This window comes from Octopus bimaculoides, chromosome 11, assembly GCF_046866305.1.
Source record: "Octopus bimaculoides isolate indiv1 chromosome 11, ASM4686630v1, whole genome shotgun sequence".
NCBI lineage: Eukaryota > Metazoa > Mollusca > Cephalopoda > Octopoda > Octopodidae > Octopus > Octopus bimaculoides.
In genome coordinates, this window is record NC_142938.1 from 572,250 (window position 1) to 595,257 (window position 23,008).

Here is a 23,008-nt window from a genome sequence, read left to right on the forward strand (position 1 = left end):
TCACTGTTTATCAGTCTGTGACCAATGCTTAGCATGTGGACACTTGCTGCTGACAAAGTTCAAAGAAGTAGAAATACATAATCATTAACTCACCCCCTCCACCACCACCACAGCTGCCGGACTATTTTTGTCCGTTGTTGATATATCTGTGTTTTTTTAATACTGCACATGTCAAAGAGAAGTTTTCTGAAAGACAAATACCATAAGTTTAGCAGGGTTTTTAATGATGGTACAGAAGCATCCATGATCCTTCACAAGCACCCCCCTCTCACCACTTTACTCTCTTCACTAAAAGACAACTATCCTCACAATTACATCCATTAATTCCTTTAAAATGTTGCTATTTTGGATCTTTGATCAAACGTTTTCCAGTTGAAATATGGGAGGGGGGGAGCACAGTGCTAATAAAATGTCAAGGTTTTTGGTACAAAATGTTTACAATAAACAAACAAAAATATATCTTTAAACCAGAACAAAATATATCTTTAAAATGAATGAGTCTCTATGCAGTCGATCAGATTGCTAGAAACAAGAGCCAAATCTCAACTGTAGTAAAAAGATGGAAGGCCACATTAGATAATAGTTTGACAGATAGATGTATGGAATGGCCATGGTCAGAACAGTTCTGGTGGATCAAGATTAACCTGGGGTTAAACAACAACAACATTTGAAATTTTAAAATAATAAAAACAGTTTTCAAAGAAATCTGTAAAATATTTTCTTTTTATTTCTGGAATGTTGGAGTGGAAGAGAAAAAAATAGCAAAAGTAGAAAATACAAAAAATAGAAAAGAAAAATACGAAAATATTTTGAAATAAAATCAAATTAAAAAAAAAAATCTCACAAACACCCCCCCCCTTGCTTCATTGAAGTGGGAGTTTGTGTTACCAGCTAACATAGATAAAAGATGAACCAACAGAGTTTTTATGGGCTTAACTGATCTGCTAAAAATAATAGTCAAATCTTCCTCAAAATTCAATCATTTTGAAAAAGGAAAGGCACATAAGATAATGTAGTCCTAGATACACAATGTCGAAAAGGACAGAATGGCTGGAACATATTTGATCATAGGACTTTGGTCTATAACGCTAAAACCCTTTTTGTTTGTTACATTTAGACTGTAAGTATGGTACTTAATCACATCTTTTTGTCCTCTATTGTGTGAGGAGGGGTGTAAAAATGACCGATCAGGCTCCTAATACATACAAGAAACATCAAAAAGAGACAAACTCTGGTTGACATTTCTTTAATTCCATCAACTCTACCAATTAGTGTGTGTGTGTGTGTGTAATTCTGAATTTATTCCTGTTGAAACAAAAACAGAAACAATTATTTTAAAGTTCAAATGTTCCAACAGACAATATAAAATTATCCAAACCTGAAATCAATGGGTTTAATGAACTAAAACACTAATTATCTTCTTTTAATTACACTACAGTAAAATCCTTAATATTCTATTTCACTATGGGTCAGTTCTTCCAGCTAGTGATCTTCAGTGGATCCACAACTGACCAAAGATATACAGTAGACTGGTCCAGTCAGAAATGGAGGACAAAGCACTCTGATATCAAATTATTATTATTCTTCTTATTCATTGTTATTATTGTTAAAAGTGAATACAACTTCATGTGTGTATTTTTAATGTCTACAATGTTTACTAGGATGAAACTGGTGAATGTGTGTATATGTGTGTATATATGGATATTACAAAGGTCAACACAAGATGAACAAAGTTTGGCAAATTAAGTTTTAGCATTTCAGATATTTGTTGTTCATCACAAGAGAGAGAGAGAGAGAGAGAGAGAGAGAGAGGGAGGGAGGAAATTATACCTTTTTGTGTGTGTGTATATATATGCTTGCTCCCAAAGCCAGTGGGGTGACATCATTCAAAATCTAAAGTGATATGAAGTGCATTGTAACCAGTGGTGTATAGCAACATCCAATTGTCTGGTCAATACCATGATATATATATATATACATAAATGAACACATATACAAAGAGAGAGAGAGAGAGAGAATGAGACAGATAGACAAGACATTATCATCATGGCCTGAAACAAAAAAAAAAAGCTTCTCAAAGAGATATTTGTGTTGTATACACTGGCTACAATGGATGGGAAGGTTTTCAGTCCAAAACATGATTTAAGTTGCCACTTGCTAAACAAGTATAAATCAATAAATGGATTGGTGACCATCTGTGATCAGAAGCAGTAAGTTTTTGCATTTGTGATTGTCCAAATAGTTTTAACAAGCATCACGGTTGCAAGTGAAGAAAGTTCAGCATTGGACATACACTGCTGCTTATTATGTGCAAACATCCACATTTAATTACATCTAATGTGGGTTTTTTTCTTTTTGTTGACCAATGGATTAACAAATTAATGAGGCGCATTAATAAATGTCCATATATATATATATATATATTATATATATATATGTATATATGAAAGAGAGATGGTAAGAAAGTGTAGAGAGAGAGAGCAGAACATTTTAAGATGGTCTTCTTCAGAGAAGAAGCCCCATTTCAGGGCAAATGTTTCAGCCCTTAACTACTACCTCTAAGGTAGAATTAATACAATTTAATTGTAAACATTTACAGCAATAAGTGGAATGTCCAGTGGTCACAACTTGGTGAGGAATCTTCAGAATTATCAGGATGAAGATTCCTGAATGAGCAGAAACCAAAGTTCACTGATTATAAATATATATATATACACACATTGTGCGTGTGTGTGTGTGTGTGTGTGTGTGTTTGTATACAGTAAAAGTGAGGATGAAGAGAGTTGCCCACAGATCCCCCCCCCCCATCCTCCCACAAGAAAGTGATTTCCAACAAAAAGATAAAATTTGATTGTTTTCAATGAGGAAAAGCAGTTGATTAAATTAATTGTTGATAATTGGCAAGGCATTGTCAGGTGATGTATCTGTGTGTGTGTGTGTGCACATCTCTTGGTACATCTTTCTAGTGTGGGCTGCAGTTACAGCTAATCTTTCTCTATTTCTCTGTCAATGACATCCTGCATAACTGCATCAATGCCACCAGCCTTTAGCCATATATTGCAAATATTAAAACTGATTTAGAAATGAATGGTGAGACATATACAGTTTATGTACCTTTAACTGTGTGTATATACATATATATGTGTGTGTGTGTGTGTGTGTGTGTGTACTAATTTTCTGGGTGCACAAGTACTGCATGCATGGACATAACCATGTCTATGCAAGTGTATGATTGTATGAAAATATGCATATTTACAAGTTAGGTGCATTTCTATGTTTCCATTTATGTGAATACATCTATTTGATGATCCTCTCTCTATACATGTGTGTATGTACATGTGAACACCATGTAGCTTTTCTTGGATTAGTTTTCCAGGTTGAGAAAAAACAGTTTTGAATCTTTTGCCTTCAGATCTTTTCTTTCTTCTAGATACACATCACACATATATTTAACTATACTATATATATATATATATATAGTATAGTTAAATATACAGTTTTTCCAGGTGGTGCAATAAGTTAGGCATGGCCTGAGCCAATACTGGCTGAAACTTATCTAAGTATCTAAATATACATATATATAGCATATGTAATATATATATATATATATATATATATATATATATATATATATATATATATATATATATATACACACACTATGTACATATATATATGTATATATATATATATGATGTGATATATATACATACACACACATATCTATATATAAGTCGTAAAAATCATTTCAATCAGAATATCATCATCATCATCATCATCATCATGTAAAAATCCTGAGAAAAATAACTCTTTATTAAAATTTGAAGCTGTTTAATATATGAAGATGTTAGTACTGTTGTCTGGAAGGAAGGAAAGAGAGAGAGAGAGAGAGAGAGAGAGAGAGAAAGAGAGAGAGAGAGTAGTAACTCTTATAAAGTGGTCATTCTTCGACCATCGGCATTAGAGTTACCATCATTATCATTGTTGTTTAATAGCCAATATAGCCACCACGAGTTTTTAACTTACTAATGGAGAAACCAATGGCTATATACACAACAATAGCAACAACAATGGATATGACACTCCAGAAGAATGAGTTCAAACTCCACTTGAGGGCATATTTTGTGTCTCCTTGGGCATAAGCACGGTTTGACATCACTGAAAGAGAAAAGAATGGAAGATGTTGAGGAAAAGAATTATTTTACTAATCACACATGTGTAAACAAACACACATATTTATACACAAGCAGCAAGTAACAGAATTCTCGTTCGAGTCGTTTGGGAAAATGCAAACCTACAAACATCAATTAACAAACAATGAACAATATCATTGTCCAACTTAAACAGTTTCATATGAACACACACACACATACACATCTTTTTTTCTTTCATCTTTCATGCCCATGCTGGGGTACCACCTTGAAGAATTTTAGTCAAATGAATTGGCCTTGGCACTTAGCAGTTCAAGAAAAAACAGATAGAATAAGTACGAGGCTTAAAAAGACAAAAAAAGACTAGCTAAGTTACAGGGATGTAAACACACCAACACCAGTTGTCAAGTGGACGGACTAACACAGACACAAAGACATACACCCTTGAAGATATATATATACTACACTCTCTGAGTGGTTGGCGTTAGGAAGGGCATCCAGCTGTAGAAACTCTGCTAAATCAGATTGGAGCCTGGTGCAGCCATCTGATTCGCCAGTCCTCAGTCAAATCGTCCAACCCATGCCAGCATGGAAGGCGGACGTTAAACGATGATGATGATGATATATACAATGGATGGCCAAATAATTTCCACATACCAATTCTCTTTACAAGACATTGCTCAGACCTAAACTAGCAGAGAAGGCACTCGTCCCAATTGCCATGAAGCGAGATAAAACTTGAAGTCATGATTTTTAAAGTGACCTCCATGTTCACACAACCATGCAACATTTCTCTTTCTTACACACACCCTCACACACAGTTGCCAGATACTGTCAAACTGTTCAGCCCATGCTGTCATAGAGAATGGATGTTGGAGGAGGAGGAGGAAGGAAGAGGGAGGGAGGAGGAAGCAGCAAATACTCAACATATCTCACAGGGTTTGTTTCTTTTGGAGTTGATAATTCATTCTGTCTTTACTCAAGAGTTTCTTGGTCAGTGCAATCTTTAAGGCATCAAAAACATGAATGGAGGAACTTGGTTAAGAATTTTCAGGATAAAGACTAAAATGGAAGTCAAAATTGTTTGAATTTTATTGGTCAGCTTTGGTCAGCTGATTGGATGTGTGACCAGACAGAACAGGGGGGCAGATGAGCAAATACAAATAACCTCAAAATATTGATGCATCTTGTAGTAGTAGAAGTAGTAGTAGTAGTAGTAGTAGTAGTAGTAATAGTCAACCCTTCAAAACCTAGTGGTTTCTTAATGCTAGGCAACACAGCACTACTAGTTTATCCATGAAGTCCAGTGTTTCAAGATCTAATTCTGTTAGTTGTTCCTATATCTTACGCCCAGCATCAGCTTGTCTGGCAGAAACTGGAAACATCTAGGAAACTGAACTCATCTCATTTGCCACCCAAGCAGTCGTTTCCTTTCATCAACATCACCAACACCATCAGTAAACAACCAACCAATTCTCCTCTAGAACTCCACAAAAGACCTCTTCCACTCCATGTCTGAGAATCTGCAGGCATCACTCATTCAGTCAAACTTTCACAGAGAGATTAACTATTTCTTACCAAAACTTTAAACTTATTCCAACCACAAAACAATGAAAAAAAATCTTCAAAGTGATTCTATTATTTTTGATGTAAAAATTAATGACAAATCAATATATATTCACCTGAAAGCATTATACTAATTGGACCGAGTAAGGGGTTGATAATAGTCACAAAAATAGCCAAAGGTAAATAGTTGTGAGGTTTCGGTCCAATATAATGGCCCTGTACAATGGTTTTGTTGGTATAAATTGGATCACGGGTGACCAATATCATCTTGGAATTAGTCCTGTACAAATCAGAGTTTTCAGTCGTCATTCTGAAAGTACAAGGAGAAACAATAAGGTGATTAATACAAGTGTGTTAATGAAATAATGAAACAGCAATATTAATGAACTCAGGGAACCCTTATGTGGCCATTGGGCCTATGAGAAATAGCAGTGACATCTCCCTCAATTCATACTGTCCATTTCAAATATGTCTAGCATGTCTGATTACAGTAATATAGTAGTAATCACCAACAGCCAGCCACTGGTCATAAAGTGGTTCTAGGGTATCAGATTTCTTTCCTGGATCAATTCTGGTAAAAGCCAGCAATGGCTCTGAAACAGCTGTAAGCCTATAATAAATAAATGTATATAACCCAATTTTATGTCTATTCTATGTGTAGTGAAACTATCTACCGCCATTAGATACAAAACTACTATTGCCATTACATACAATCTCATTTAAATATAAATAAATGCGAGCGTAGTAGAGAACCCATTCCTTGTCATCACGTGACTGATTATTATTCGAATCGGCAACTTCTTTGAACCTTTCCTGCCAGAACGCAAACTGACCAATCACGGCCCCTAATAAGGTCACGTGATAGAGTAAAATTCTGAAGGCATTTGGAGCCCTCTTAACGCTATATATATAGATCAACTCATACCCCACAAATTTGTCTCGGTCCAGTTTCTCTCAGAGACTATTCCGTGTACCACACGACAGCAGCAGCAGCCAGCGACCACTTCAGCAGCTTCGTCCAGCCACGATGACCACCGCCGTCGCCACATCAGCAACACGTTTCTACGACTACTACCAAGCAGCCTCTACACCACCAGCGTCAACACGACTTACTATGTACACCACACCAAACTACCGTGGCACATCTCTCTCTTCGATTCTGTTAGGTGACTCAGTTTCACCACGATAAATAAACAGACAAGAGTTCTTAAACAGACAAGAAATTCTCAGCCAGCGACGAACATCTGTATAACAAGAATCACGGCCCGGCATCGATGCCACGACATCACAACTAGTGATCAGCTCTGCCACACTCAGCCAACTCACTTTCACATACAGAACTTTTCCTATAGTGTACTAAAGATCTGGTATAATTGCTCACGTGTTATTGACTCTTTCTATTTGCTGTAAACACTCATACACACATGTATCACTCACATACACACTTTTCTTTGTATGACGGCCTGTCTTTGATTATGTTCTTATATGTCGCATTCACACTCACATACAGACATACATCTTTAACGCTATAATAAATATCTCTGTTATTCATCTAATACGGTTGTGGTCTTTCATTACTGGTCATCTATGTTATCGTCGCATAACATATCATGTATATCATCATTTGATATATTATTTTGTGTTCGACCGTGTGACACGATTAAATAAAAGGAGTCCTCTGTTTGTCCATTTGTCACCATTTCTCCTTTTTTTGAGTTCGCACGGGCGTCCCTTACATATGTACCACTTTAAAAACATACCATCTTAAATGGGTAGTAGAACCATGGATTTACACATGTGACTGTACTTTGATTTCAGGTTCCCTGGAGAACAAGACCAACCACAAGACTTTTTAGTTAGTCTGGTGTATTTTTGTCTGCAGAAGAGAGCTGGTTAAGTATTTTGCTTCGGTTACTAATTCCTCACGAATTCCTTTTTGTTTTGAGATATGTGTGTGTGTGTGTGTGTGTGTAGAAGTCGATTTTCATGCTGGCCCTCAACAGATCCCTTCTTCTGTCCTCCTTTCTTCCTTTTTCCTTCTTTCAGCTGAGAATAAAAGATATACTTTGGTAAATGGTCATCAGACATTCGAACAACACACCCACACCATCTCAGTTGACTCTTGACGATGCGAGCCTCAATGTTGTTTCCACTGCTTTCAAGATGCTGATGGTTATTCTTCCGTCTTCCTCGCCAATCTTCAGGATACATCAAAGACATCATTTCCAATGTTTTCAGATGGCAAAATATCATTCAAACTACCATATGTTCGGAAGGGCATCCAGCTGTAGAAACTTTGCCAGATCAGATTGGAACCTAGTGCAGCCTTCTGGCCCACCAGTCCTCAGTTAAACCGTTCAACCCATGCCAGCATGGAAATCGGACGTTAAACGACGACGAACGACGATCCCTCACCCTCACAATATATCCTCTCAATCATCTTTCTACCTCTGTGATTCCAGTCTCTTCATCAGACTGTCCCTATCTCATTTATTATACTTGCCCAGCACACTATCTCTCAGGTAACTGCCACTTGCCTACCTCTACACCCCTTAGATACATTGTATCCATACCCGATACATCGTAGACTGATGAAATAGGGGAATGACCAGTGTTAACAGAATCTTTCATTTAACAACACCTATAGCAATACATACGACGGTAACCACAGCGAAAGTAAAGAATATGCACACCTGGTGTTTCGGTTTTGGGTTAGGGTTTTTGTTATGCCGAAAATAGGTGGTGTACGTATTCTTTACCTCCGCAGGCAACCCCTGTTTACAAAATACTTTTCCTGTTTTTGTTTCTTTTTTTCCCAACGACATATTCATACAAAGTTTGTTAAATGAGAGATTCCTTGTAATATTTTCTAGACACTTGAATTAAAGCGATCTTCGGTCATGACAGACCAAAATTTTTTCTTTATAAACTGCTAGAAATAACAATCGAATAACCATCCAAGTATAGCCTATTGTCAAAGTATACTTTGAAATAAGCCTAGATACACAATATCAAATGAGATGGTCATGTCTGGAACACCTGAAAACATTTTTCGAAATTGCAAAACCAGAAGCGTCACCCCCTCCAAATCCGGCAATTTTTTTTTTTTTATCAGAATCCTAATTTAAGATGCTTAAAATATAAACATCCAAAAAAAAAAAAAAAACCCCCAGAAAAATTAAGGCTTGGCGATCAATGAAATAATTTCTGACTCTTTTCTACAGGAATGCCCTGTATTGAAATGTGAGGCTTTCATTAAGATGTTACCGTAAGGTGAGATTATCAAGTAACCGAGAAATATTTTAGGTGGAGAGAAGAGACGATGGAATTGAAAAATTAAATAAAAACTGGTGGGAAGTAAATGTTACAGTTGTTACCTTATCAACGAATAACTTTTGTTTAAAGATTTCGGTTTTTCATCTGGAATATGGTCCTCAATGTTGTCTGTATTGGACATTTTGTCCTTTAAGTTTGTAATTTCTTCGTGTGAAGAGAGAACGACGATAGTAAGATATTAGATATTCGAAGAAAGGTGAAACAAAAGCATGTGTGCCAGTCTGTTAAACAGTTGGATATTTTTTTTTCAAACAATTATGTCAATGCACACCTGGTACATACTACAATAAGAGAGAGAAAGAAAGAGCTGATTGCTAATCTTAAACACAATTAGACTACTACCCCACCCTCCACGTCCAATAGACAGGTTTTATGACTAAGATCTTGAAAAGGAAGTAAATGTAATAGTTGTAGCCACGGTGGGGAGTGATATGTCGTCAATAGTGTTAACCTAGTTCAATGTTTACTTACATTTGCCTCATCGTTTAAGTTTGTAAGATATTAGGTCACCAGATAGTAGTCGCCATAGACATTTCAGAAAACTTTATATTGATACGTCATGTCCCACAACTCTCTCTTCCAATACAATATACCTGTAAGGAACATATATCCAATACTTTTCTTGCGTCAGATTGTCTAATGGAACGGTGCTAAGCAACTGGACTTGGTAACTTATGTAGTTATGTTTAAAACAAATACTATATATATATATATATATATATATATATATATATATATATATATATATATATATATATCATTCTTCTTATCTTAATGAATAAAAATTCTTCGGATAGAATAAATGGGTTAATAGAAACCAATGTAGCAAAGAGCACAAAATAACTGTGGTGTAGTTCCTGTTTTTAAGGCAGGAACTCCTTATATATATATATATATATATATATATATATAAGTGGAATTTGAATTTAGTTCACAGACCCTACCCCAGTACTACCTTTGTGAACTACCAAGGGTCCATGGACCACAGTTTGGGAACCAGTGCTCTACATAAAGAAACAGTCCTAATGTGTGCACCACTTTAGTGGTGCTTAATAGCAACGCCTGAGAGAATTTGTTTGTCATTTTGAAGTTAATCTTATTAGTCTCATGTTGCATTAAAGTAAGGAGGAGTTGTTGACTGAGACGTACCCTAGTGTAGGGGATTTGTTTGGCATCCCTTAAAGAGAAATGTCCATTGGAGAGAATACAGCCTCAATACTTCACAGTTGTCTCAATAATCTAGATCAGGCATATCATTTATTCATCTTTGCTTTTTTAATGATTACTCTCTGGGATAGCTCAATACTGAACGTTTTGTTTGGGTTGGGATAGACCAGAGAGTGAAACGGTATTCTTGGTGTGACTGTACAAAGGATGAGAAATGGGGAATGATGCCACCTGGCTCTCTGGAGCAGAAAGTTCTGAGGATCCAGGAGCTATCTATCTATCTATCTATCTATCTATCTATCTATCTATCACTAAAACTCAAAGTTTGTCTGTCTGTTTTCCTGCCCTTTGATTAAAACGATAAAGATTACAAATAAAATAGTCATTTCCCCCTTTAAGAAAAAAAATATCAAGTTGAAAATGTCAATTTGCAGTGACAACACTTCAAAGAGTTGTCGCAGCTACCATCGTCCATCCTTTTTTCTTCCCTTAATCATTTACACAACTTTCAGAGTGCCATGGACTAAAAGACAGAAATTTTCCCTATATTTTTATGAAATGTTTTTGGAATCACAGGTACTTGATTTTCTTTTCTTAAAGGGGAAAATTACAATTTTATTTAAAATAAAATATTAATCTGTATCATTTTAATCAAAAGGCAGAAAGACAATTTCTTTTTAGATGATCAGTTGCAATGGGAGGAGTTGAATCTCATGAAAACGGAAAAACAAACAACAAATGGGTTGTACCTACAATGAAACTCTTTTAAGAGCATTCAAATGCCACTGCAATATTGAAATTGTTGACACAGTGAGGTCAATTAAGTACGTCATCAAGTATATACGGAAAGGAAATGACAAAGCAGCTTTTCAAATAAACAATAATAATGAAATTAGTCAATATCTAATGAGTAGGTAAATTGGACCCTCCAAAGCAGTTGCATCCATTTTAGGATTTTCAATTCATGAAAGAAAACCTGCAATAGTGAAACTGCAAGGTCATCTCCCAGGATGACCAAAGGATGTTGCTTGGAAATAACGAGGATCTATACATGGCTGTCAATGAACGACACAGGAGAACAACATTGACAGAATTCTTTTCATTGTGCATCAATGACGACTTTGCAAAAACATTATGTTGAAATACCCAGGTATTTCACTTGGAACATTAGTAACAAAGAACAGCAAAGAAGAAAGTGAGGTAAGGAAGTATGGCAAGAACTTTGTTAGCTTTGTTTCTGCTGTAAGATGCAATGCATTCACAGCTGAATGCTTGTGTATCACCCGATAGATGTATTGGAGCTTCAAATATATACATATATATATATATATATATATATATATATATATATATATATATATATATATATATATATATACAGGCATGGTTGTGCAATTAAGAAGTTTCTTTCCAATGTTTGATCCAATGTTTTCCTTTTGTTTCACAAGTGACATGGCAGAGTGAATATCCATTCAGAGTAGCAAAAGATGATTAAAAGGACAAAGGAGAATCACTGAGCCAAGCGGGATGGCAACTGGGCAGCCAATGGACCAGATTGGTCAACTGTCAGCTTCCATCACTCCTCTCTCTAAGAGCAGTCAATGCTGTGGTGGTGGTGGTGGTGGTGGTGGTGGGGGAGATGAACACTGCCAGAACAGCCAATGCTGTGGTCACTTTCAGAGCTGAGACCTGTACCAATACACTGGACAATCCAACAATGTCCAATCTGTCAGAGTAAAGACCAGCTGGAGCAACGCAGCGATAATTTATGTATAAGCAGTCAAGCAACCGAATGGAGGTACCATAGCAACAACAATAAGCCATGTGCGCCTGTATGTGGTTGCATAGCTTGCTAGAAATAACACCCAAATCCCTCTTAACTCCTATCTTACAATCTTAAGTATAGGATAGTTGAGGAGGAAAAGGTAGTCGTACAGAACCCTAAAAAGATTGGGGATGGCGATGGGGATCGGGGGTGCAGTCAATCAAGGATGAGCCACAGCTAAACCTTTTCAACAACAGAAATAATAATTAATGCTGAATGTTAACAAAGCAGAGAGGAAGTGGTAGAGAATGTGTTTGTGGTAAACAAAATGTTAATCTGATTATAACTTATTAATTATAAAAAGCAACAAACATAAGAAGGCTGGATCTGGAGATGAAGCTCTGACTCACACACACTTTTACTAGACAGCGGCCATGCTGGGGCAGCACTACCTTGAAGAATTGGCAAACAAATCAACCTTAGCACTTTGCTTTTCTTTTTTCAAAGTGTAGTGCTTATTCTATCAGACTCCTTTTGTTGAACTGCCAAGTAACAGAGGCATAAACACACCAACACCAGTTGTCAAGCAGTGTTGTTGGTGGGGGACAAACACACATAACCATATGACTGGCTTCTTTCAGTTTCTATCTACCATATTCACTCATAAAGCTGGCTGCTTTTCCATCCCAGGCGTAGTTAATTCCACCTCATCTTACTAATATCACTAACAATGTAGCTGCTATAAGGTCATTGTTCTGCTAGAAACAGCAGTCAAATTCTATCCCAAACCATACTGGAGTCTTTTAAATAATGAAGGCTACAATGTAGAATGTAAATCCTTTTAAAAGATTGGATGGTCATGTATGGAACATTTTGGATCTTAGGCCTATTGGATCAAGGTTAACATCATTTATGTTTAATAGAAAAAAAGACATGAACACCACCACATCTCTACAACCTTACCAATGTTACACACAGACATACACCTGAAAGTATTTCAGGTTCCAACATTTGAAGATGATCTCTGAACAAGTCACTGGGGTACACCACCACCACCACCACTAACACCAGCACTACAACAAATACTACCACTTATTGACCTACCACCAATACTATCACCCATACTACCATTTAATTCTGCAGTAATCAAAGTATTAGAAATGGTCAACCAAGAGGTAGAAATACTACAAAGAAACAAAAAAGGTGGAGATTAGTGGGATTATTGTGATGAAACAGAGATTAAAGCGGTTAAATCCACAATTTGCTTGGTTTATGGAACATATATAGCCACACATTTGATTTGTCTGGCTCCCTTTGGTGTAATTACTGGATAATGATGATGATGAAATTATCAATAGGGTTAACTGGGTGGGACAAATAATTTGATCTCTTACAATTTAAAAACATAAACATACACACGTGTGTGTGCATATATGTAAGTCTTATATATATATATATATATATATATATATATATATATATATATATATATATGTGTGTGCATATATATTTATATGCATATATATATTATTGTGATACATACATGTATCTATATATATATATATATATACACACACACACACACAATTGCCTGTACTAGCATATATGCAAGGCTGTTATATGTGTGTGTGTGTGTGTGTGTGTGTATATATATCGTTTTTTTTTTTTTTAGAAAAACATAAATTTGGATAAGAAGCACACCCTAAGAAGTAGAGTAGATATATATTTATTACTAGTGAAGGCCAGTTTATAGGATTACCCTGGGCTTCTTACCATAAAGATACCCTTTATGGCAAGACACCCAGGGTAATCCTATAAACCGGCCTTCACTAGTAATAAATATATATATAACACCTAAAAAAAGAAAAGAAAAGAACAGATAGAATATCGGAAGAGTTTGTACGCTCCCAACAACAAAAAAAAGAACACACATTAGAGTACGCACTCCAGCAATATGGAGGTGTAGCAGGTGACGTAGTCGAAATTTGCCTGGGGACTGGTTCTGGTGTATTTATATCACTGTAACTTAGCAGTTCAGCAAAAGACACCAACAGAATAAGCACCAAGCTTACACAAACCAAGTCCTGGGGTTGATCCATTTGATTAAAGAAAAAAAAAAGTCTCTTCAACGTTGTGCTCCAGCATGGCTGCAGTCAAAGAGTGGAATAAATAAGAAAAGAGAACCACTGATGTTGAGCGTTTCATTAGAAACAGAGCAATTAATTATCAATTAACAATGTTTACTTCTACAAATCACACACACATCTATTATTACATTCACACACTCATCCTATAATGGTTACACAAGGTCATGCTAGTGTGTGTGTGTGCGCATGCATACCTGTAAAACATTCTTTCCCCCCCCCATCCTCTCCTATTCCAGTCATGGAGATAAACCCTATGTTTATCTTTGTGTTTTCAATCTAACACTTGTAAAGTAGGTCAGACTAGCCAATGCAGCTTCTCCAGATCATTCGTTGTGCTAGAGATAGCAGCCCAATTCACTTCAAATCAAACTTTACAGTTTTAAAATATGAAGGACAAAAGAGAAAACATAGTCTTCAGTACACTTTGTTTGAATAAATAGACAGGATGTTAAGAGAGGAAACTTTTAATCGTAAGTGTGCATGGTCAGGAATGACCTAGGGTTGAACATCCCAAACTAGGACACACATTCCTCTACTTTTGATACAGTTTAGTGTAGGGGAAGGGATAGGGGAGTATTAACAAGGGCTTCTTAGAAATCTAAATGAATGTTGTTGATTAGCTCCAGAGATCAAAAGCGTTCTGGCCATGACCATCTCTTTTGCTTGGCATAGTGTACCCTATTCTACAATCCAATATGTTCCTTGTTTTGGTACTTTTTACTCTTACACCTGTCTTGTGTGACAGGTGTAAGAGTAAAAACTTACAGGAAAAGAGCACATGGTGGGGGTGGGAGGTAAAAAATTCTTTCACCAAAGAAAACAATCCCTCAATTTCTTTTCCATCGTCATCGGGTAGGGAATAGGTATTCTGAAAGTCCATTGATTGGAGATTGGAAGCAAGCGTAATAGTAAAAATTTGCACAACCTCATATTGTGATTTGAGATAGATTTAGCTGCTATTTCTAGCAAGTCAAGCAAGCATGTAGAGGTTCCCTACGCAGCTATTAATCATGGTGCCAGTCTAACCATATATATCTATGACCATACATTTGGAGGAAGGGCACTTGGTTTACTCCCAATTTCATAGGGGATACCCATTCTGGATGGAAGAAAGGCTAAGTCAATCCTGGCAAGGATTTCTAAAACAGATATAATACCATAAATACATTTGGAGGGGAGGGGTAGCAACCAGTTGTGAGGGATCCCTTGGGGTTTTAAACTTACATGGTAGAGATAAGTCACAATATGTTAAATGATTCTCCATCAATTTGGATGGTGATAATTCCAATTCATCCAACTGAAAAAGTATTGAGTCAAGTAGAGTCACCAGAATGCTGGACATAGAATGACCATAGGTTTTTCAGTTCAAATCTCACTGTGGCTCACTTTGCTTCTCATCCCTTCGGGGTCAATGAAACACAACTTGCATATTAAAGCCACTTTCCCTTTCATTCTTTGTCAACATCAATAATTTTGAAAGACGTCAACCATTCACGTGGCCAACCATACCAGTTCTTTTACTATGAACCTGTAGACAGAACAACCAAATCCTTAAACAAGAGTATCAATGGTTGAGTACTCCACAGACATTTGTATCCATAACATAATTTTCTGACAGAATGAACTTAACAAACCCTGGACTCTTTGAATCACAGTCTCCTTCACGACGCCCTCGTACAAAATACTTGTCCCTACTGCTACAGAATGAGATTGAACCCAGGACTTCATCATCACAAACTTCTTGGCCACACTGCCATGCCTGTCTATGATACTTACTGCAGGGCAATTCCTGCAACACTCAGTCCTATCACTGTACAGTGTTCCCCCTCCGCCAAACAATAATTCTTCAAATACCTGATGATTTTTACTTTTTTACTCTGAGCAGCTGTGAGGGCCATGCTTAAAACCCCTAAACATGATACAAGTTGTTGCCTGGCTCTGTTATCAGACGGGACTCTACAGATTTAGGAGAATACATTCCAACTGTGACCACCCTGTCTTTCTTCCGGGTAGTGTATATCTAAGGTTATTAATATGTTTGTCCTTTCTCTTTTTAAAAGATGTAACTCAGGTTTCAAAATATTTGACTGCTATTTCTGGAAGGTCAAACACCCATGTAGCTCCTCCCCCTTCTCTCTTGAATGGACAGAATACTCTGGCGAGGGTTCAGTCCCATCCTCAACCGAAATGCTGAAATATTCTTCGTGGGACACAATTTCAGGTGACACTTAAATACATATCAAAAGCCCTCCAAACTAACGAGGAAGTCATTAAATGGTCGGCTGACCTGCTAGAAACAGTAGTGAAATCTCACATAAATCACTTTCTACTGCCTCAAAAAAAAAAAAAAAAAAATCTACAATATGGTCACCTTTTAATCTTTTGTTTTAGTCATTTGACTGCGGCCATGCTGGAGCTCCATCTTTAGTCAAACAAATCAACCCCAGAACTTATTCTTTGTAAGCCTAGTACTTGTTCTATCGGAGACTTTTACCGAACCACTAAATTACGGGGACGTAAACACACCAACATCGGTTATCAAGCGATGATGGGAGACAAACACTGACACACAAACATACACATATATACAACAGACTTCTTTCAGCTTCCGTCTAACAAATCCACTCACAAAGCTTTGGCCCGCCCGAGGCCCAAGGTGCCACGCAGTGGGACTGAACCCGGAACCATGTGGTTGGTAAGCAAGCTACTTAGCACAAAGCCACTTCTGTCATGGGCAGACTTTGTTCGTAGGAATGCTGGATAAGGGACAGCTTCAACTGTTTATACAGACATTATATATACACATCTATTTATATAGACAGCAGAGCGACAGGTAAAGATAATTGACTGGTTGGTCTACTTTCATCAAAAAGGACAGAAATACCAACGTGTATATATATATATATATATATATATATACACTGTGTATATGTGTACTGTGTACTATATGTGAGTGTGTAGTAAATATATCGTGTATATTTGTATACCTTGTGTATGTATAAATGATACGGTCTGTAATAAACGGAAGTTTTCATTGTTAATTCAAACATTAGTTAACGAGAAACCCAATACAACGAGGTTATATTAAAATTATTGATAAAATATTGCTTTACTAGAAAATATTTACTAGAAAAGAAGACAACGTGAATAACAGAAAGTCTGTCAATTAGAAGCAATAATAGTCGCTTCTTACACCTGGCCACCATCACGGCCTCCGTTAACCTCACATTCTTTGCAGGTGAATGAATAGTGCGCAGGTGTGTAGTTAAATTACATAGATATATATGTGTGTGTAGTTTATATATGTATGTAGCGTGGTGTGTGTGTGTGTATATGCATATATATATATATATATATATATATATATATATATATATATATATAGTGTATTATACGTGTAGTTTACCAAGGTGCGTACGTGCTATATAACTAACTATAGAAAATATCTGAAATAAAGTTAGGTAAGGTTTTAGCGAGGCATTTCTGCTTATATATATATATATATATATATATATATACTAGTCCGATTTCAGTGAAGCTGAAGGCAGACTTTTTACGGAAACAAAAATACTTTGTTTCTGAAACAAAGCTTAATAAATAAACTATGCCAGATTAAGTCACCATGAAACAATAGATAACGGACAGAGCAAATAGACACGGCATTACACTTACTTAGCTCTTTAAACATAAATATATAAATAAATAATGGAAGAGACTTGTAGTGTTTACTTACTTTAGTTTCTGTAAAAACGTTACCGTGAATGAAATTTCAAAAAAAAGTTTCGTCAGTCAATTTGCCAGAGAAAGGAAGTCTTCACAGGTGTGTGTGAAAGGTAATGCAGCTGGGATGGGACTGGACAGGATTTCGTGTTTGAGGTGGCTGTCAGCTGTGACGTCACTCCACATTCACAACAACCTACACACGCAAACAAACAAACATGTATGTGTGTGTGTGTGTGTGTATAGAGTGTTTGAAGAAGTGCGGTCATCATTAAAAGAGTTCAAATTTCAAAGTCCTATGAAACTTTGAATTCTTTTTAAAAATTTTCAGTGATGACCGCACCATCTCCACCTTTTCTTATTTTTTCCATTCTACTTCTTAAAATCGACATCTTTGAAAGGTCACCAGCCCTTGTGAGAAAACGTGTTTATGTACAAATATTTTGATTGGTATACAATGGAAAGAAAGGAGAAAGGAAAAAATGCTTTGTAATGAAATTTCAATGAACTGACCACATCAAATTGAAAAGAAATCTCTCTCTTTTTCTCAGTCTCTATCTATTTATATATCTATCTATCTATCTATCTATCTATCTATCTATCTATCTATCTATCTATCTATCTACTTATGTATGTATGTATGTATGTATATAAGTTCAAAAAAGAAAAACGACAAAAAACAACAACGCGAGGATGTGATACAGATTGTGTTACTGGACGCTCAGGAAAAGAAAGAAGAGAATTTGACGTTTCGAGCAGAGCTCTTCGTCAGAAATATAGGACAGTCCAAAGAAGGGAAGACGAAGGAAGAAAAAATCACAAACGATATCCATATATATATATATAATATTTATACTTGGAAAAGGATCCGTAGGTGCAAGTGTAGCTGTGTAGTAAGAAGCTTACTTCCTAATCACATGGTTCCGAGTTCAGTCCCACTGCGTGGCACCTTGGACAAGTGTCTTCTACTATAGCCTTGGGCCAACCAAAGCCTTGTGAGTAGGTTTGATAGACAGAAACTGAAAGAAGCCCATCGTATATACATATATATATATAAATACAGTGTACATTTAAACACATAAGAGGCGTCCATCATATGTATTCCTTGCATACTAGAAAGAACAGTTGAATGCCATACCATTATTTAGGGATACCCCTAAATGCCTCTTATGTGTTTAAATGTAAACTGTATTTATATGAATAATATATAGTCTATTGACTAAATTTTACACACTAGGCCACTGGTAATAGAAATTTCTAATATTTCTCATTGCCCTTGATAATATTAATCATATATATATAAATATGTATTTGTTGTCTGTGTTTGTATCCCCACCATCCCTTGACAACCGATGTTGGTGTGTTTACATCCCCATAACTTAGCGGTTCACCAAAAGAGATCAATAGAATAAGTGCTAGGCTTACAAAGTATCAATCTGGGGGGGGGGGCAATTTGTTTGACTAAATGCAGTGATCCAGCATAGAAGACACTTGCTCAAGGTGCCACGCAGTGGGACTGAATCCGGAACCATGTGGTTGGGAAGCAAGCTTCTTACCACACAGCCACTCCTGCACCTTTGTTAATAAATTTTTAATGTCATTTGTATTTCTCCATTTCCTTTAATATTTATATATGGAAATTATACCATTTTAAGTTTGGATTTTTTCTCTACTCACCCAGTCTATGCAAGAATGGAAAACGGACATTGACGATGATGATGATAATGATAATGATGATGTATGTATTTATATGAGGCAGAAATGTATGTATGTATGTATGGATTGACGGATGTGTATGTGTGTGTATGTATGTATGTAGTAAATATCAGTTGACAGTATATATACACACATACTCATGTGTATGTGTGGTGGTGGTGGTGGTGGTGGGCGGGGGGGGGAGTATGATCCTGTGCAGCGAAGGTGATGTTTACTCAACACCAAATGAATACTTTAATCCTTTCCAACATACAACAGCAACAACAACAACAACAGCAATGATGTCATCTTCAGAATAACAAACAACATTCATTATCAAGGTTGTGTGGGGTAGCATTAGTAAATATGGCTTGGTGAGATTAGTGAGGTACCCAGGGTAGAGAGAGAGAGAGAGAGAGAGAGGTGTGGTGTGGGTAAAATTTCTGTGGTGTGTGGCATGGGTAGAGACACCGTGGTCTGCATTGCGTATATATTGAGTGGTGTAGTGCTGTGTTTACAGGTTGTGGTGAATGCAGAGTGAATCCAGAGCCTAACGAGGGCAACCGGAGGCTGATGGGCTGAATGTGGGGATACGTTAATTAGCACAGTAGAAAAATAAATATTAGAAGAGCTTCAAGTTGGCACCAGGCCAGCAACTTCAGAGGGAGGGGCAAAGTCTGAATTACATCAACCTTAGCACGCAACTGGTATTTATTTCACTGACTCCGAAAGGATGACAGGGTAATTCAATTTTAGCAAAATTTGAACTCTGAACCAAAAGATGGACAGAATGCTGCTAAGCATATTTTGGTAATGATTCTGCCAGTTCGCTGTGTCTGATGTAGTCAACATTATGAGGACATAAATATCAATATTGCTTCATAAAGCAAATATTTTTGAAAATATATTCAAACACTACTCTATCTGTGATACCACTGCATCTCTTAAGTGTCCATAGTTTACACTGGGTGCAGGGAATGGAATTTCTTTCAACTCCCTTCCTACATATCAAGCAGGGCCATTTACCTGATGGAAAGAAAGTTTTATCTTCTTTCTTACAAACAACCACTTTTGTCTTAATTTTAAGGCCCAGGTTTTGTTTCCATATCTGGAATTTCTTCTCCAATTCTGCAATAAGAGCAAGGTCACCAGCATATAGTAGTTCCCACGGGCACCCAGTTTTGAATTCCTCTGTTGTGGCCTGGAGGACTATAACGAATGAGTGGGCTGAGAACTGAGCCCTGGTGAACTCCTACCTGAACGTTAAATTCATTACTGTATTCATGGCCAACTCCTAGCACCCCTCTCTCTACCTGTACTCACTCACCACACCCCCTCATCGCCCACCCTCTTTTCACAATCTCACAAACTTACCCACCCACCCCGTCTAATCCTTGAATCCACTTCGCTTACATATACCTCTCTGTAATTTGGCTGGATGGACCCCTACCCCTCGTCACGTCTTTACCATCTCCCCTCTCTCTCCATCTGAGGTAGCCATGTCTCTCTGCTACTGCAAAACCCCTTATTCTGTCTCTCAATATGCCTCCTGAAGGGGACAAGTTACTGGCTGACCTCATTGCTGTTGGGGGCCATAGTAAAACACACTCAGGACATTCTGTAAAGTGGTTGGCATATTAGGAAGGACATCCAGCAGAAGAAACCATGCCACAAAGACAATGGAACCTGCCAGCTCCTGTCGAACTGTCCAGCCCAGAAAACGGATGTGGTGATGATTAATTGAATTTGTTTGTTCCAATTGTCCACAACACACAATTTCAGAGGTGATGACTACATCTAACATTCTCCAGTTTACCATCTTTGTATAAACCTGGAGTCAGACTACCCCTTTCCTGCCCACATACCCACCACCCAACAAGACACCAGCATTGTTAGGTCATTACTCTCCAATATACTTACCTTCTGTTTGTCCATCAGTTGATAAAGAAACACTTAACATGTCTGTCTCTAAGGATTAAAATGCCAGAGAAAGTCAACAAACTCTGGTAGTTAATCTCTCTCTCTCTCTTGCACACACAACACATCATTGTCTTACTCTCTTTCCCCCTCTCTCTCTCTCAGTAATAGTTTCTCTTTCTTTTCCCTTTACTTCCTCTGGCTTACTCCCTCACATTCTTTATATATGTTTGTGTGTGTGTAAGTTTGCATGTGCTTGTGTGTGCATGTGTGTGTGTGAGTATGTGTGTCTGTCTATCTGCATAACATTCACTTGTTTACATCCTTTTTTTTGCATGCTGGCATGGGTTAGACATACACTATCACAGAAGTGGCAGCTTACAGCTTGGATGCCCTTGCTGTCATAGTAAGGCAATAACTAGTGACTGAAACCTTTGGTGATGTGCTGTGCTTGAGAGGACCCGTCAAACCAAGTGCACCCGTACTGGTGGCATGTATAGAACATCTTTTAAACCTTGGGCCTCACAGAGGCAAAGTGGCTAAGTTCCTTTCGAGCGTTGGGCCTTACGAAGGCAATGGCCGAGACCTTTGCCATTATGTTGTGCTTGAGAAGAAGACCCTATCAAGCCGAGCAAAATCACAGTTGTGGCAGATACAGGTGTCACGCAAAGTGGCACCCATGCTGGTGGCACATGAAAGCAACCCAGTGTCATGCAAATGGCACCTTTGCTGTTGGCATGTAAAAGTACCCTTTACACTCTTAGAGTGGATGGCATTAGGAAGGGCATCCAGCCATAGGAAACCATACCAAATCAGACTGGAGTCTGGTGCAGCCTTCCAGCCCGGTCAAACTGTTCAGCCCATGCTAGCATGGACAAAGGACATTAAATGATGATGATGATGATGATGATATATATAGTTTCCTTTCTGTGTTAATCCAAGAGTTTACCTTTTAAAGTTCATAAAATACATTTGAAAGAGAGCAGTTATCATTCTTGTTGCTTGATCTGCAAGAAATAGAGACCAAAATTCCCTTAAATTACTCATTGAATAATGGTGTCCGAGATACACTTTGTCTGAATAAAAGATTAGGTTACAACAGAAATATCTTTGGTTATAGATCTGCTGAAGGAGACCCGACTTGGGTCAAGACAACAACACACACATCTTTAAAAGGAGAGGACATTCTTTACACTCCATCAACTGCTGCTGCTGCATTGAATTGTACAAGAACCTGTTATACTTGTCAATAATACAGCCGCACTATAACAGTGTCAAGATGTGTGAGAGAGAGAGAGAGAGAGAGAGAAGGGGAGGGGGAGGACAAAAGTGGGTGATGTAAATGTTATTGCTATGGTGATCAGAACCAATAAGTAGCTATTGTTACACCTGAAACAACAAATAATTAGTATTGTTTTACCTGGAATGGTTTATTTTGGGACATCAGTGCGCATTGAGCAAAATTCAGTGTGTATATACGTGTGTATGTGCGCATGTATGCATGTGTGGTGGTTTTGGATGTACAGGACCTATCTATGGCCCGT

General features: G+C 37.3%; 1 protein-coding gene across 2 annotated transcripts; it reads right to left on the bottom strand.

Moving 5' to 3' along the window:
* Window positions 1-3,810: 3,810 nt before the first annotated feature.
* LOC106881847 (uncharacterized) lies at window positions 3,811-18,005 on the bottom strand. 2 transcript variants are annotated; one of them, XM_089359185.1, is made up of 3 exons: window positions 17,866-18,005; window positions 5,834-6,027; window positions 3,811-4,158 (listed from the first exon to the last, which is right to left on the bottom strand). In XM_089359185.1, exons 2-3 carry the CDS (start codon window positions 6,024-6,026, stop codon window positions 3,989-3,991), a joined length of 363 nt encoding a protein of 120 aa, XP_089215311.1. In that variant the 5' UTR covers window position 6,027; window positions 17,866-18,005; the 3' UTR covers window positions 3,811-3,988. The 2 variants fall into 2 exon arrangements, with proteins under 2 accessions (XP_089215311.1, XP_014787848.1); XM_014932362.3 differs by lacking the exon at window positions 17,866-18,005 and adding an exon at window positions 9,095-9,326.
* Between the last annotated feature and the right edge of the window lie 5,003 nt (window positions 18,006-23,008).

What these genes read in the sequence shown, in the direction of transcription:
- LOC106881847 (XM_014932362.3), bottom strand. Translation starts at nt 9,174, where the DNA reads ATGTCCAATACAGACAACATTGAGGACCATATTCCAGATGAAAAACCG. An exon ending in AAAAGTTATTCGTTGATAAG is followed by an intron (nt 6,028 to 9,094) that starts GTAACAACTGTA and finishes TTGTACTTTCAG; the next exon opens with AATGACGACTGAAAACTCTG. An exon ending in AATTAGTATAATGCTTTCAG is followed by an intron (nt 4,159 to 5,833) that starts GTGAATATATAT and finishes TTTCTCTTTCAG; the next exon opens with TGATGTCAAACCGTGCTTAT.